This window comes from Hippoglossus hippoglossus, chromosome 20 (genome assembly GCF_009819705.1).
Source record: "Hippoglossus hippoglossus isolate fHipHip1 chromosome 20, fHipHip1.pri, whole genome shotgun sequence".
Lineage (NCBI taxonomy): Eukaryota > Metazoa > Chordata > Actinopteri > Pleuronectiformes > Pleuronectidae > Hippoglossus > Hippoglossus hippoglossus.
In genome coordinates, this window is record NC_047170.1 from 10,034,321 (window position 1) to 10,048,464 (window position 14,144).

The 14,144-nt window shown below is 41.9% G+C and overlaps 1 protein-coding gene and 1 long non-coding RNA gene across 7 annotated transcripts in view; both read right to left on the bottom strand.

Moving 5' to 3' along the window:
* Positions 1-4,023: 4,023 nt before the first annotated feature.
* On the bottom strand, positions 4,024-5,900 carry LOC117754036. Its single transcript, XR_004612347.1, has 2 exons — positions 5,869-5,900; positions 4,024-5,536 (listed from the first exon to the last, which is right to left on the bottom strand). It is a non-coding gene; the product is annotated as an uncharacterized LOC117754036 (long non-coding RNA).
* Positions 5,901-5,955: 55 nt separating this feature from the next.
* The window catches only part of myrip (myosin VIIA and Rab interacting protein), a 109,075-nt gene continuing 100,886 nt past the window's right edge, over positions 5,956-14,144 (bottom strand). Inside the window, exons 9-18 of one of the 6 annotated variants that reach the window (XM_034572669.1) lie at positions 13,874-14,042; positions 13,096-13,622; positions 12,386-12,535; positions 11,486-12,205; positions 11,234-11,284; positions 8,676-8,864; positions 8,422-8,583; positions 8,102-8,200; positions 7,954-8,014; positions 5,956-6,934 (exon numbers count right to left, since the gene is read on the bottom strand). In XM_034572669.1, coding sequence (XP_034428560.1) covers positions 6,816-6,934; positions 7,954-8,014; positions 8,102-8,200; positions 8,422-8,583; positions 8,676-8,864; positions 11,234-11,284; positions 11,486-12,205; positions 12,386-12,535; positions 13,096-13,622; positions 13,874-14,042 — 2,247 coding nt within the window. In that variant the 3' untranslated portion in view covers positions 5,956-6,815. Of the gene's footprint in view, positions 6,940-7,953; positions 8,015-8,101; positions 8,201-8,421; positions 8,584-8,675; positions 8,868-11,233; positions 11,285-11,485; positions 12,206-12,385; positions 12,560-13,095; positions 13,623-13,873; positions 14,043-14,144 lie in introns of all 6 variants that reach the window. The other 5 variants (XM_034572674.1, XM_034572668.1, XM_034572673.1 and 2 more) reach the window with 5 other exon arrangements.

A 14,144-nucleotide genomic window follows, 5' to 3' on the forward strand; every position in this document is an offset into this window, starting at 1 on the left:
AACTTAATTTTGGATGATGGGGCCCCATCGGAACCTGCTACACACGCATCTTTTCAACTTCAGCTCACTGGTGTCTTTGCTCTCCAGTAATTGCACCTTTACTAAATTCAGTTTGACATTGATGCCCACTTTATGCAACGGTTGACCAGCGAGTCATTTGGAAAAATGTTTAATCCAACATCCCAGTTTGTTGCATCAGAAATGGCTACAACCTGATTGTCTTGGCAGAGTTCTTCCTTTGCTCATGATTCTGTAGCCTCCTCCTGAAGTTTCTCTCTGCTTCAATCCTCATTTGACTTTGCATGGAAACAATCTCACTTCTTTGCCCCCACATCTCACTATTTCTTCGTGTGGCTTTTCAACATTCACTGTTGCATCACACCTGCAGAAGGAAGTGGTTTTCTTAATTCAGCGTGACTGTTTTTACATGATGGGTTAGATGTGTCTGTAGACCACTGACGAAGCAGATAACTTGAAATGCTTGTTCCTAATTTACCCAAAGGCTACAACAGACTAATCTCTTTACAAGTCAGTCTAATAATTAAAATTCTGACATGGTTACTTGTGTTCACTACAGTAAGGATTTAATGAGTTGGATTTCCTTAACTACAGAGAACAAGGTATATTGAGTCGACACGTATAAGAAGGTAAGGATTTCATCCTTCCCCTTTTTCTCTGTGTGTGAGGAAGTCTGATCATGAACCCTTGCAGAGTTTTGCCAGTTTCCAAAACCAGACAAGGATCCATCTGGTTTTGGCAGATTTGGCATCAAAATAAAAGAAAATTGGGACCATGGTAGAGAATTGCAATATACACCAATGATAACTTGTAGAGGGTGAGTCTAAAGCATTTGGATGAATCAGGTGAAGCACTTCTAGCTGTCTGCTTAGTCAATGATCTTTTGTCACATCTTACCCAACACATGAAAACAGTAATGCTGAACTGGGAAACCGCTCCCTTTGCAGATGTGACAACATCAGTGAATGTTGGAAGGCTGCATGAAAGAGATGCTAAGACATGGGGACAGAGAAGTGGGATTGTTTCTATGCAAAGTCAAATAAGGGTTGAAGCAGAGAGAAACTTCAGGGGGAAGCTACAGAATCAGGAGCAGAGAAAGGAACTCTACCAAGACAACTTGGAGTCGCTGTTTCTTATGCCATCAGCCCAAGAAATTGGGTTAAACATTGTTCCAGATGACTCGCCAAGCCGGCCAATTGAGGTGTGAAGTGAGTGTTAGATGTTAGTTGATTTTGGAAAGTTGCAGATAATGGGTGGCACAGAGACCTGTTTGCCAGTGTTGGAGAGGTGTGGGGTGGGAGGGGTCTGATGCAATCCCAGAATTTGATGGATGCAGTCCGTCAGGTAAAACTGTTTTAGTTAAGAAAAAGTGGGCCGGTAGGAGTAGATGGAAGAAGCAACTGGTGCTGTCAAAGTGAGAACAATGCATTAATTTCAAGACTTTCTGATTGCCTTTTGTCTTTCCGGTCTTTGCATTGTTTGTGGACAGACAAGGTTTCATGTATATGAGGGCGTATTTCTCTCCAGTATTGTCATGGAAACCCCCACACTAAATTCCCTGATAAACCAAAAAGGTTAGCTGTTGAACCGCCACCCTTCAGTTCTGACAGTTCAGTCCTGTCTCAAAGGGGTGAAATAGCATCAGACACCAAGTGAAACCAATCTTTGACTTTCCATTTCTCAACAATTGCCACATAGCATTGTTAATTGGTTACATTCTGGGCCATTCAGCCTTTATTCAAAGGACAGTGTAGAAATGGGAAAGGTAGGGAGAGAAAGAAGATGACTTACAGCGAAGGGCTGTTTTTAAACTCCAGGCAACTGTGACATGGACGTGGCCTTCAATGCTCAAACGGGTGAGCTACTGGTGCACCCCCAAACATTTGATAAATAAGACAAATGCAAAGCATATATCTATTCGTAATTTTGGTTAAACACTTGCAGAATGCACATGCCACATGGTGATTGAAGCCCGCAGCCCTCAAGAGAAGCCAACAAAGTTGTCCATGACAACTGAAGAAAATGGCTACGGACTACCAACCCTACTTGATGTCAATGCCTTGTTGCCCTGGGATGAAGACAGCCAAGATGGACCCAGCCCTCCTTGTTGATGATGCCTCTTTGCCCCAGGATTTCTTCAGGTATGTCCTTTCAGATGGATTATGCACTTATGTTTTGACCTTGCTTGTTTTATACTTATGCTAATGAATTTTCTTTGTCACATGTTAAACCTGAAGGCTGTAGGACTACTGGGCCCTGACCTCACCTCCAAATGGAACAAGTCGGCTACCAAGTTTAACATGGACTTTGCCACCTTAAGCCAAAGACTTGATCCATCAGACTCTGAAAAACTATCACCACCAGAGACTGAAGCATACATGCACACAACAGGACACACACCTCACCACAAGACACTATTGGACATAACGCATTCCAACACGATGCAATGAAGAGACTGATTTTGGATGTATTGTTACAGTTGCCATGTCATATTTGTTGTATTGAAAACCTGTATATTCATCACTTTTTTGGTCAAGTAAAATTGTTGCTTTTTCTCAACTTGGTGGTTCTTTACATTTTTTCCATCTTCAAAGTAGAATCAAGCGTTTAAGACATGGTCAGACATTTTCCTTATTTAAATTTTTTTCAAGAACTCATTCCTTATGTGACAATATGTTAAATCTATGGCTGCTGCTGGAACTAGAATTATTTTTGACAATTTTGATCGCAAATTACAAAAACACTTAAGTTCTTAAAGTTTTGATTTGCTTCAGTTCATTGCTGGGAGAGACTGGGTGATGGTGTCTTTCTCCTTTACCCCCCTCCTGAATCTGGAGTGAACAAGATCTGACCTGGACTTAAAAAAAAGAAAAAATGGTCTATAACCAGAATCATTACTGAAAGAACTGAAATGTCGATGAGGAAAAATACAGATGCTTAATTCTGCTCTGCTCCTGTCTAGGAGTAGGAGCATAACATAAATGTAAACTACACCCTGCAGTTTGTTAAATTGTGCACTTCAATGTATTCATACGTATCCTTGTTTATAATGCATATTTACTTTTTACTAATGTTTCTATTTTCAATATCCCCTTTTTAAATGGGACTAATAATGGATTCTTATTTGACCTGAATGTTTTACCCACATTCCACTACAGAGTATCTAACAACCTCTGGTAAAAGTGGCCTTGAGCCATTTCTGGAGACGAATCAAGTGGACTACAGGAAATTAAATATCCCTTTAAAACATTCCCTCTGAACTGCCCCTGTGTTTTTGTTGACATATATATTTTATGGGCTTAAGATTTAAACCTAATCTCTTCATGAAGCAGGGTGAATGAATGTCCTTAGGGCCCTTGTATGGTTTTCTCTTGTGGTTTGAAACTGGAGATCAAATTATCACCTTCACCTCATTGTACGTGAACTCTGTGCTGTGCAGACAGGTGTGAAAATATTCAATTCAATCTAAAATGTAACATGATGATGAGAAGGTAAATAAACATAACATTTTGGATCATCCTTTGGTTTTTAACATTGTCACATGCTCTGGATCAACTGAACTGAAGTTAATACTGACATTTCTAAATTTAACGTAAAGCTTTTACATGTATGTGTACTTGTACATTGTATCTGCTTGTTTTGGTTGTATATAACTGTATGTATTTGTGTCTGGCGCTTGGGGAGGAGAAGGCACAGGATGTAGCCTGTCGTCAGGACGCTGGCGCTGCTCCTCAACAGCATCTGAAACGAGGAGAACCTCTAAAGTGCTGGACGGAGAAGACAGGGATTGGTTACCATGGCAGCATGTCCTCCCCCCTCGGAGTGTCTTTAAAAAATATCTTGATTAATATTACTCTGTATTTCTCTCTGGTGTCTGTTCTGAGACATTGGTTGACGTTAAATCCTGCTTCAAATCTATTTGTACATAAATGTATTCTTAATAAAAAAGGGATGTTATTGTGTTATCGTCCTGTATTGCAGTGCACAAAGAACACTTTCAAAAGATGCTTTAAGTTTTCAAATTTTATTCATTTCATATACATATTTTCTCAGAGTACTGTGGCACATAGAGAATCTGTATTTTTTGCACATTAAGTTTCCCCGACATGTCATATGGATTGCACGTAAAAGTGGAGCTGTGCACAGTGAACCTCTTCATAGTCTTTCAAACCGGATTAAACAGGAACAAAAGTATATATCTTTCTGTGTGAATCCAGTCATGACATGTATACGCAGCAGTCCCTTGCACAGAACACCAGAAAGATTGGTCAACTATGATTGATCAATACACACAGTCTATATCATATCCATCTTTTCACACATATACATATATTAAACTCATGAAGTACTATTCTTTTTTTTTTTTTTACATTAGAAAAATACAGGACACTGATGATTGGACCCTTTGTGGCTGTGCTTCTTATGGGGAATTTTACATCCATTTGATAAATCCAGAAACATGCTTTTCTTTATTTTACACCGACACCTCTGGAGAACAAGGTTTACAAAAGTACAGGATCAATGTGCAAAAACCAGAGATTTGAAAGAACTGGAATGAAAAGGTCAATAGACAGGGCAGAGCATTCATACAGGAGGTCATCACACCTTTTAGTTCAAGCAGCCCAGCAGGTGAACCGACCATGCGCTTGAGCTGTTTGCCAAAGTAAAAACCTTGACAACTGTGTGCATGGCTAACTGATATTCTAACTAATGGAAGTGGCGAAGGAGTAAAAGCAAAACAACCCCAGAAACGTAAGGCAGTATTCTCAAATCTAGTGTTTAAGAGGTACAAACACAGTATGAACCGTACTCGCCGCTCCTAAAATGACTATTGCTGCCGGTGTTTTTGCAGCATTTACCATCGTCATTACTGGCAGAATATCAAATGGTAAATGCAGACACACACAGAAAGCACTTTGAGTCACCACGCATGATGGGACTGACTGAGGAGGGCTCCTTTGAGGAGAGAATAAAGCCTTTAATTTGCAATAGTACTTATTTCAGCGGTATTGCATAAAAACGTTCAGTAAGTACAAAAATAAATTGTTTGTAACAAAATCATGGTTTCATGGCATTTGTCGTATAGCCCATCAGGCCTCATTATGTAAAAATCTTTACAGGATTATGCTGAATGCAACAAAAAAGTTTGGATATGACCCAGCAAAGGGAAAACATGATGTTCAAACAAAAAGGCCACAATGTTTGAAAGTAAACGAAGATGACAAGAAAATGACTTTGGGTTGAAGAATACTGCACTGAGGAAATCAGAAATACTCCAACCTGACTGTTAGACCTGTGGAGGGTTATACTGTGTCTTACGAATATTTCTATTTTGAATTCAATGGGAGAGCACTTTCCAAAAACATTATTGCAGTTCATATTTATTCTAGGAATAATTTACGTGAGTTACATGAAAAGGACGATACCTCTCACATGTCTATATGTTAAATATGAAGCTAACACCAGAAGCTGGTTAGTTTGTAAGTATGCATCAGCCTTTTTGTTCAGTTTAAAGTGCCTCTAATTATTTATGTTACCTAATACTGTATAGCAACTTTTAGCTAATTGCTTAGCTGTCCGGCACAAAGCTGAACGACATGACTGCTAGCCAGAAGTGAAGCCAAAGCGTCTCGGTCACCACCTGGTGGCTGGCTGCAGTATAGGTCATAAACCCTGCCTCCTCCATGTAAATAGATGGACATGGACCACTTTAAAAAGTCCAAATACAGTTTGTATCATTCTGTAGTTATTACCACACTTTTTAATGTACAAGAATACCTTTTCCTTTTAGTTTGGCTATAATTAGTTGATGCGATAGAAAAACAGGGTGAAACGTCATGATTGACAGACTCACGATTAGTCGAGCATGTGTACTGGTAGAATCTCACTACTGTGGCTCCATCCTATCGCTATAGCGCAGATTCTGGCTCCAAATGTGCAAGATGGCAACGTTCATAGATATTTTGGCTTCATTTCTGGATAGTGGGAGGAAGTGACACGTCGTCCGTCTTCATATACAGTCTATGGTTCACAACTGTTAGTGCTACTCATATTGAGTTTTCAACGTGTTAGAAGGCAGTTTTTCTGTTAGAAAATGCCTTTCCCCATGTTTAAGATGCTCAAGCCAACTAACCAGCACCTGGCTCTACTGTATTTTCTTTACATTTAGCATACAAACAGAGTGGTATCAAACCTCTTATTTATCTCTCTGCAAGAAATAAGCATTTAAATTAGATGCACTATTCGAATAATTATAAACACTATTTTCTGGGAAATTCATTTATTTATAAAAAGCCAAATGTGCTACAATGATCATAATTACTGTGTGTGTGTGTGTATAAACTGACAATCATCCAAAATTTGCTCTTAAATAATACAATAAAAAAATTCCTTTCATTTGGTGAGAGAGAAGATGCAGTGTTAAACACGGCTCCGCCTCTTCTTCAGACGTTGAATCACAGAAAGTCTTTGAAAGATTTCTTCATTTCACATTAAATCACAATACTCTTGCAAACAGATAGGACATGTTTTCTTTTTTTCTTCGCCTGTACAGATATTCTTTTGGAGTTGGGTCACGAGGAGTGTTTGCAGATTTTAAGGCAGAGATACTGACTGTTGAGTCAAACCTTGCTTGACGACGCTTTACGTTGGCGGCCATGAGGAGAACATGGAAAAAGTTGAAAGAGCCAGTCGCGTCTCCTGCGAAGTGTCTCCATTGACGCGGTACAGTGGTTGGTGGGGTCCCACAGGGCAGGTGTTGGTCCCTGCTTGGCTCGGAGCTGGAGGCGGACGCTGGGTCAAGGCACTGGATGAGAATGGCCCCCGTCACTGGGGCTCTGAGTTGGCCCTGAGGGACTCGTTGTGCTGCCAACCGTCACTATGGCCGAAACACTTTCACCTGTTGCTCTGGCTCCAACTTTTCTAAAACACACAAAAAAAACAGTATGGAAAAAGGTGGTATTCAAAAGGAGACATGTCCAGAAATAAAAGACAAATTGTCAGTGACATATGTTTCAGATGAACAGTCTTCCTGGACGTAGACGTTATGATAGATTGATAAAAAAGGACACTCTAAGCTGAAATCAATGACACGACTACATGTCTTGGTCACTGGCTTTACCCCATTATACTGCGTCCTGTCTTTGCAGCCATGAAGAACTCTAAACCCCCCCCCAACCTGAATCAGATCTATTGTGTGGAATGCGGGTGAAGAAAAAAATAAGACAAAAAGAAAACGACCATTCACCGACATAAAAAAGGAAAAGATTTCTTGTTGGTTGATTAAAAGAAAAAAATCTGCCTTATCCTCCTGCACTGTGTGTTTTCCATTTTGAATGCTTAACATCTAATGGAGCTTTTCAGTTCCCTTTCCAGCAGATGTATTCACTTCTGCATCCATTCAGCCGTCGATCTCTTCTCTCAGGACAAAGCGCAAAATGTGTGACATTAACTAAAGGTGAATGAGTGTCCCTTCGTCTGTGTCCCTCTCCATGTTTCTGTCTCTCTCACTCACTCTGGTTACGAGAGTATGGATTGATGTGATAATCTGTGTCAGTCAGCACAGGTGAGCAGACTCAATTCACTTTTGCTTAACCTGATGTGTGCAGCAGGACATCACAGCAGTAGACACCTGCCGCATTTATATACATCATTAGATCAACTATAGAGTGATGAGGATATTTTCTTTCCCCATGTTAATAGATATCAATCAGTATTTGGTCGGAAACCTCTGAAACAATTTAGCAGACACCAGAAGGCATAGAAATCCAACTTGAAAAAAGAATACATAAATTTATAATTATACTATCTAATGGCCTTGATTTATTATCAATAATCTACAGTCTCTAGTCCCATCAAAATGTCCCTCATTGTTTACATTTTATTTACTTTGTCTCTGCTTAAACATGCTGTAATTTAAATCAACTTGTGTGGTACCTTTCAGAGGAGGCGCTGGAAGCTTCCGTCTTTGATGGCGTGATGTATCCAGAGTTTGAGGCTGTAACGAGAGAATCTGTATTATACACCACAAACACCCTGCTCCTGGTTTAGAGTTGCTATATGTTCTTGAAGGGCAGTGTGATACCTTCGCCTGTGGTGGCTTGTACTTGGAGAAGCGATTGCAGACGGTCACGTTCAAACCAGCTGTTTTCAGGGCTGAAATTCTGGCCTCAATGTTTGAGATCTTTAAAAAGGAGAAGAAGGCTTCACTCAACAAAAACAACCAATTGCAAAATGATTCATGCAATTATTCTTACAATCTTTATTTTAGTCTGGGGAAAATGCACAAGAGGTACTATGAAAAAAGTTTTAAATAATTATCAACTATGTCATTACTTTAACCCTCAGATGTCCACTCCCTAATTTTGTGATATAAAACCTTGGTTGAAAACACTCCTGCAGTACCTGTATTTCAGACTGCTGGACCTGAGCGGCTGCAGTGGCGACCTGGTCTTCAAGGAAAGCCAGATCTGTGTCTGTGGTATCACTGCTAATACTGCGGGCACACTGCTCTAGGTCCCCTAGCGCCCCCTCTAGGCCATACACAGCACCAGCAGCGAGGTACACCTTCATGAAGGAGAGATAACCCGGACTGTTAGTTCCCTGCGACACTTGATGGCAAAATTTAATAATTGGACTGTAGCTGTTGACTGACTTACATTTTCCTCCATCTTGGTCAGCCTCTGGTCTAGCCGCCGGGTCTCAGAGCAGTTGGAGATCGGAGAAGCACTCATGGACTCGGACGGGGTGTAGCTCTCACCTCCCGCCTCACCAATCAGCTCCTCTGTGGCATTCAAAACCTTCAGCACCTCTGTGGTGATGCTGCAGAGAGACGCCGCCGAGTACTTCTGCTTCAGAAACACATACACATACTGTCAGTATACGGTACACTCTGAAAGGCAAAAAGTTTAAAGAAGAAATAGATGAGAGAAAATGGGGAGCACATATATAAAATGAATAAAACCACAAAGGACTTATTGTAGTGTGATGATAACATGCAATCATGACTGGGACTTTATCATTAGAGTATCAGCGTCTCAACCTCATGTTCTGTGTGTGAAAGAAGATTGTGCAGTGTGAAACATACACAATACTGTTGCACCACGAAAAGAGCTGGTGAAAAATGAGGAAAAAGAGTTAACTAGTGAAAGTTTTAAGACGAGAGCAATGGGTGTTTGAGCTCAGATGGTGCAAAAAGTGACTTATGAAGATGAGGAGATGAATTAAAACTATCATCATCTGCCAAATTTTCTAACAGCAATCAATTTCAAATTAAAGCCAATATCCATGTCCATCTAAGCCCCTCACCAAAAATATGTATGTGAACGAGCCATGTCGTCCTTTGGCAGATAGATAAACATCTTTCCTTGTGTTTACTGTGTTCAGGTTACCAAGAGCAGCTTGTTTTCAAATTCTGTAACGAATCTAAATTCAGTGGGGAACATGCCTTCTTTGTAAGGAAATATGTTGTTTACTTCTGAACACAGAGGAAGCAGACGAGATGTCGTAGTAAAGAGAGACAGATGTCAAGCTTTGTCTGTGGTCTCGGAGGCATATTGATCCCTCTCAGCAACACAGACGGTCTGAGTATCACCCGGTTGATGGGAGAGGCAGGTACAGGGATGAGAGAGAGACACGAGGGGCAGAGCGTTGGTAAAGACAAGCCTCAGTACAGACAGACATGAGGCTGAGGACCAAACCTCTTAGCTTTTTTTTTTAATTAACCGTTCAGTGATGTTACAAAGACGGAGACGCAGAGATGGATGCTGGGAGATATTGACATGGGGTTGGTCGATGGAGAAATGGATCTTTGGTGAGGGTCTGACATTGTCATCCACTCTAAAGAACCAGGCCATCGCAGATACAGATCAAACACCCTGATGCCCCACTGCTCACGATGCTGAAACATTAACTCGTAGTTTTGTTCCACAGAAATATATTGTAAGAAAGGATGTCACTTTGGAATATGGAGGATATCTAAAGTTCAGTAATTAACCTAATAGTTAAGAGCAGGGGCAGGTTTAAAAACTTTTATAATGGGAAGTAGAGTATGGGGCACAGTTTTAAAGCAAGTAAGAAATGTTAAGATTTTTAAAGCCCCTATTATTGGCAATGGTAACACTTGTTATGAAAGGTATTTTAGAAAGTTCAAATAGAGAGAAGGAACTCAGATTATTATTTTTTTTTTTCATGTCGAGTTAAATCTAAATTCCAGTGTAAACCACTTTAGATCTGGATTTTTGGGGGGTTTGGCGCCAACTTGCACACACATGAAAGCTTTCTTTTAAACATATATAAGATCTATTAATGTTGAATGTTAAAAAATGAAAGAATTCTGTATCTGGGTCCACATCAACATTTAATGAGTTCAGTCTTGGGTCATGACCCAAACCTCCATAAATTTGAAGGAAATTGGTTTAGTAATTTCCACCTAGTCCTGCAAACAAGCAAAAGTAAAATTGCCATGCCAATTATTCTCCACGTAAAAGTGGAATTCTAAATGTGAAATCCTGAACAAATCTGATGTACACAAAATAATGTCTCAAAAGCCAAAAGTATGACTCTCATGTCACATTTTCTACTGTTCACATCAAAACGAGCCGCCCTGGCAGGTTCGACAAGGGAGCTGTGAAAACCAGCAGAAATAGACCTACACCTGTGTCATACACATTGGTAAGAGACAAGCATTACTCACAGGAGCTCTTATGAGTCTGGCACGTGACCAGCATCGACCAACACGCCTCAGATGTAGCACCAGTACAGGAGGTGAGCTCACAAATGAATGCGTGAACCTCTCTGTCTGACTTTGTGTGAGGTTGGACTTGCCCATTATGTCCACTATGTGAAAATATCAATACTGCAGCTCTGCTTTTAACCAAAAGATCATAGGTTTTTATTAATGGTAAGAAATAAAGTCTGCAGCTCTTTGATGATAGGTGACTTCCTGTGTAATTCATACAAAGCTGTGAAGAGACCAATAGTATTTTAGAAAAGCTTCAGCAAAATCTACTAACAGCTGAACTGAAATATAACACATGCACAAACAACCTTTGACCCAGTTAGACACACGCACACAACCAGTATGCCTGTGCGTTTCAGGGAGGGATAAATATATTAGAATGCATTAAGTGACTGTGGCTGCGTTGCCATAGTTGTTATCGAGCACGGCCTCCTGCACATATCACAGTGCGCCTTCACTGTCTCACCTATATCTCACCTGCTGCAAGAGAGAGGAGAGCTGCTGTTGCTCCGAGTCGTTCTGTCCCTCCTGACGCACACACAGACACACACCAGCGAAAAAGAAGAAGAGAAGCACACAGCAGTGATTGTTAAACAAATGGATGGGAGAGGAAGGTGGGAAGAAGAGAAATTAATCAAACTGCAGACAGACGGACGAACAGAGCAGAGCAGAGATAAAAGCTGATGATAAACAGTGGAAACAGATGCTTCTTTCTTTACTCCTCCTCACCTGGTTGTCTGACAGCGCCCCCTCCTGGGAAGAAGGTGTAACAGCAGGTGAACTTGCACTTGAACCACTCCTTCTTCCTCCTTTCTGTGCGGCCTCCTTCTCCCCATCTCTCTTATGTTGTTTCTTACTTTGTCTGTTTGCTTCTCTTTTGTCTCCTCTCGTTTGTTCCTGGTCGTCTACACTCTCCTCCACACACTCCACTCCCTTCTCCAACCTCCTCTCTCTCACCGAGGGACTCTTTATTAGTCTCTCACTCCTTTTCATCTCTTGTCCGTTCACCTGTTCCACCGTTTCACTCGCTTTCTCTCTCAATCTCTCACTCGCCCTCTGCCGTTCCCTGTCTGCGTCTTTCAGCCTCTTCTTCTCTCTTTGTTTGTCCGCCTGTCTGTCTGCGGGCCACTCCTCTCCAGCCGAGCTGTCGTCTTTGCTGTTGGCACGTTTGACCATCTGACTGAGTCGGAATCGTAGCTCCTCTTCCAGGTCTCCGGGCCCTGAGCCACTGGCCGGGTGCTGGGACCCTGGAGATAGAGAGTGGGGCTGTGGGGGGCTCAGGGCCGCTGAATTTGGGGCCACTGTGTCCAAGTCCTCGGGCTCTGGTGTCATGGCATCTAGTCTGAAGGTGTCCAGTGCAGCCGGGGCTGTAGGCATATTGTCTGGTGCTTGCTGCTCCTCACTCAGACCCCTCTTCAGCAGGGCGTTGAGCAGGAAACCACTGTTCTCCTTGAATTAAGAGAGAAACACAAGGACACAAGGCAAGAAAGGAAAATAAACATTAACCATGAAATATACACATCACAGATAGAAAAAAGTTGCCATACAAATAACTTTTATTTGCTGCCCTCAAATGGGAAAACTTACAGGATTTGAAATACCAACAATATTAAACTACATTTCATTCACCTGTACTAAGGGGTAGATGGACTGTGCGTGGCTCTGGCCTCCAGGTTTGCTCTGCTCTGTTGACGACTCCCTCTTGCTTTTCCGTCGTCGTCGTGACCTTCTGACCGGGTCGATCTGCCGCTCCTCGGCCTCGCTGCTGTCTCCCATCACCTGGGAACAGTGGTGCAAAAGTAGCTGAGCACATATGCACAATACACAGTGCTGCCCCGTATTTCCATTTGATGTTATGGTACTTTCTATTTCTACTCTGCTACAATTTAGAGGGAAAAAAGTACAATATAATAAATAGAAATCAGAACTTACAAATGTTTTTTATTCCTTCCTACCACATTAATCATTGATCTTATGGCCCAATTGAACAAAATGACTTTAATAGTGATGCATCAGTATTAATTATGGGTAAAGTTATACATAATAATATATTACTATATCACCAAGTACATACTGAGTACATTTTGGTTGCCAGCATTAGAAGCCTCCCATCTCCCTGTCTTTACGTGCTTGTTTCTGATGTACCTGGACATTATGAATTTAGATTATCGACTTCTTGAGTCCATGGGGCTAAAGAATCAGCTATAGAGGCTTAGTACTCACTATCAATAAACCTCAAAAACCTTTTGCAGTGATGCTCTGGTGAAAACTTTTGAAAATGTCTATATCAGTACTTGTAGTAAAGAGTTATTCAAACTTATAAAGTAAATCCAAATCACCTTGGGGTTAAAGTTCACATCCAGTGCCTCTGAGTGCAGAGGGTACGGCGAGACGTTCTGGTGCAGGTGTTGGTGGTACAGGGGCTGGTGATGAGGGTGCAGGTGTGTATCCGCCGGTCCTTTCTTCCTCAACAAGTTATGAGGTGGTTTACGAGAACACGCGGACAGCACAGACGAAGCCTCTGAGTCTGAGTTGAGAGTCTCTGTGTTGGTGTACTGGCCGGAGGACGGCGACGTGATGGGAATGTGCTGGGTGTACGTCCACTCCGGGTCGTGCTGCGAGTCCGTGTAGTAAGTCTCGTCGGACAGCTTGCGTCTGAACTGTCTCAACGCCGCGCCCCAGCCGCCTTCGTTGTCCTCCTCGGAGTCGGAGCCCATCTCATCGTACGCCGAGACGACGCCGGACTCCTTCTCCAACACGCTGAACACCAGGCTCTTCCTCTTGGTCAGCAGGCTGGGCCGAGACAGCTGAGAACTGTGCAGGGCGATCCAGTTACCGTCTGGGCTCTGGAGCACTGAAGATGCACCTGGATGAGCATAAACACTTTTAAAATGTGACATATTTCCACCTGTGCTTATTAAAAAGAGCTTTAGGGGATGCAATGTTTGGCATTAGAGAAACAATCTAAATGAAAATGAAAGCTACAACATCCAGTTATTGAAAAGTAGAGGTTGGATGAAATGCATGGTCAGGGGGAAACAGTAAATATGACCCACAAGGAATACGTTACTGCAACAACATCGGCAGCAGGAGAAATCAAATGTAAACTTTATTTACTGGAGTTGTCCAGGCGATCAACGCTCTTCCAGCTGGGTAGGGACGTGGCCTTGGGCTCCCGCTTCAGAGACGCGTACTCGTGCAAGTCACCACCTGCTCCGGCTCCCTCCTCCTCTGGGCCCTTCTCTGGGGAGTCGTCACTGGTGAGGGAAAACGCTGACCGCGACCTCTACAACCCCACACACAGCAACACACTGATTTAATCCAACTGTTAAAATGAATATTCTTTTTCAAAAACAGTGAAAAGGAGACGCAACATTGCCTTCTTTAT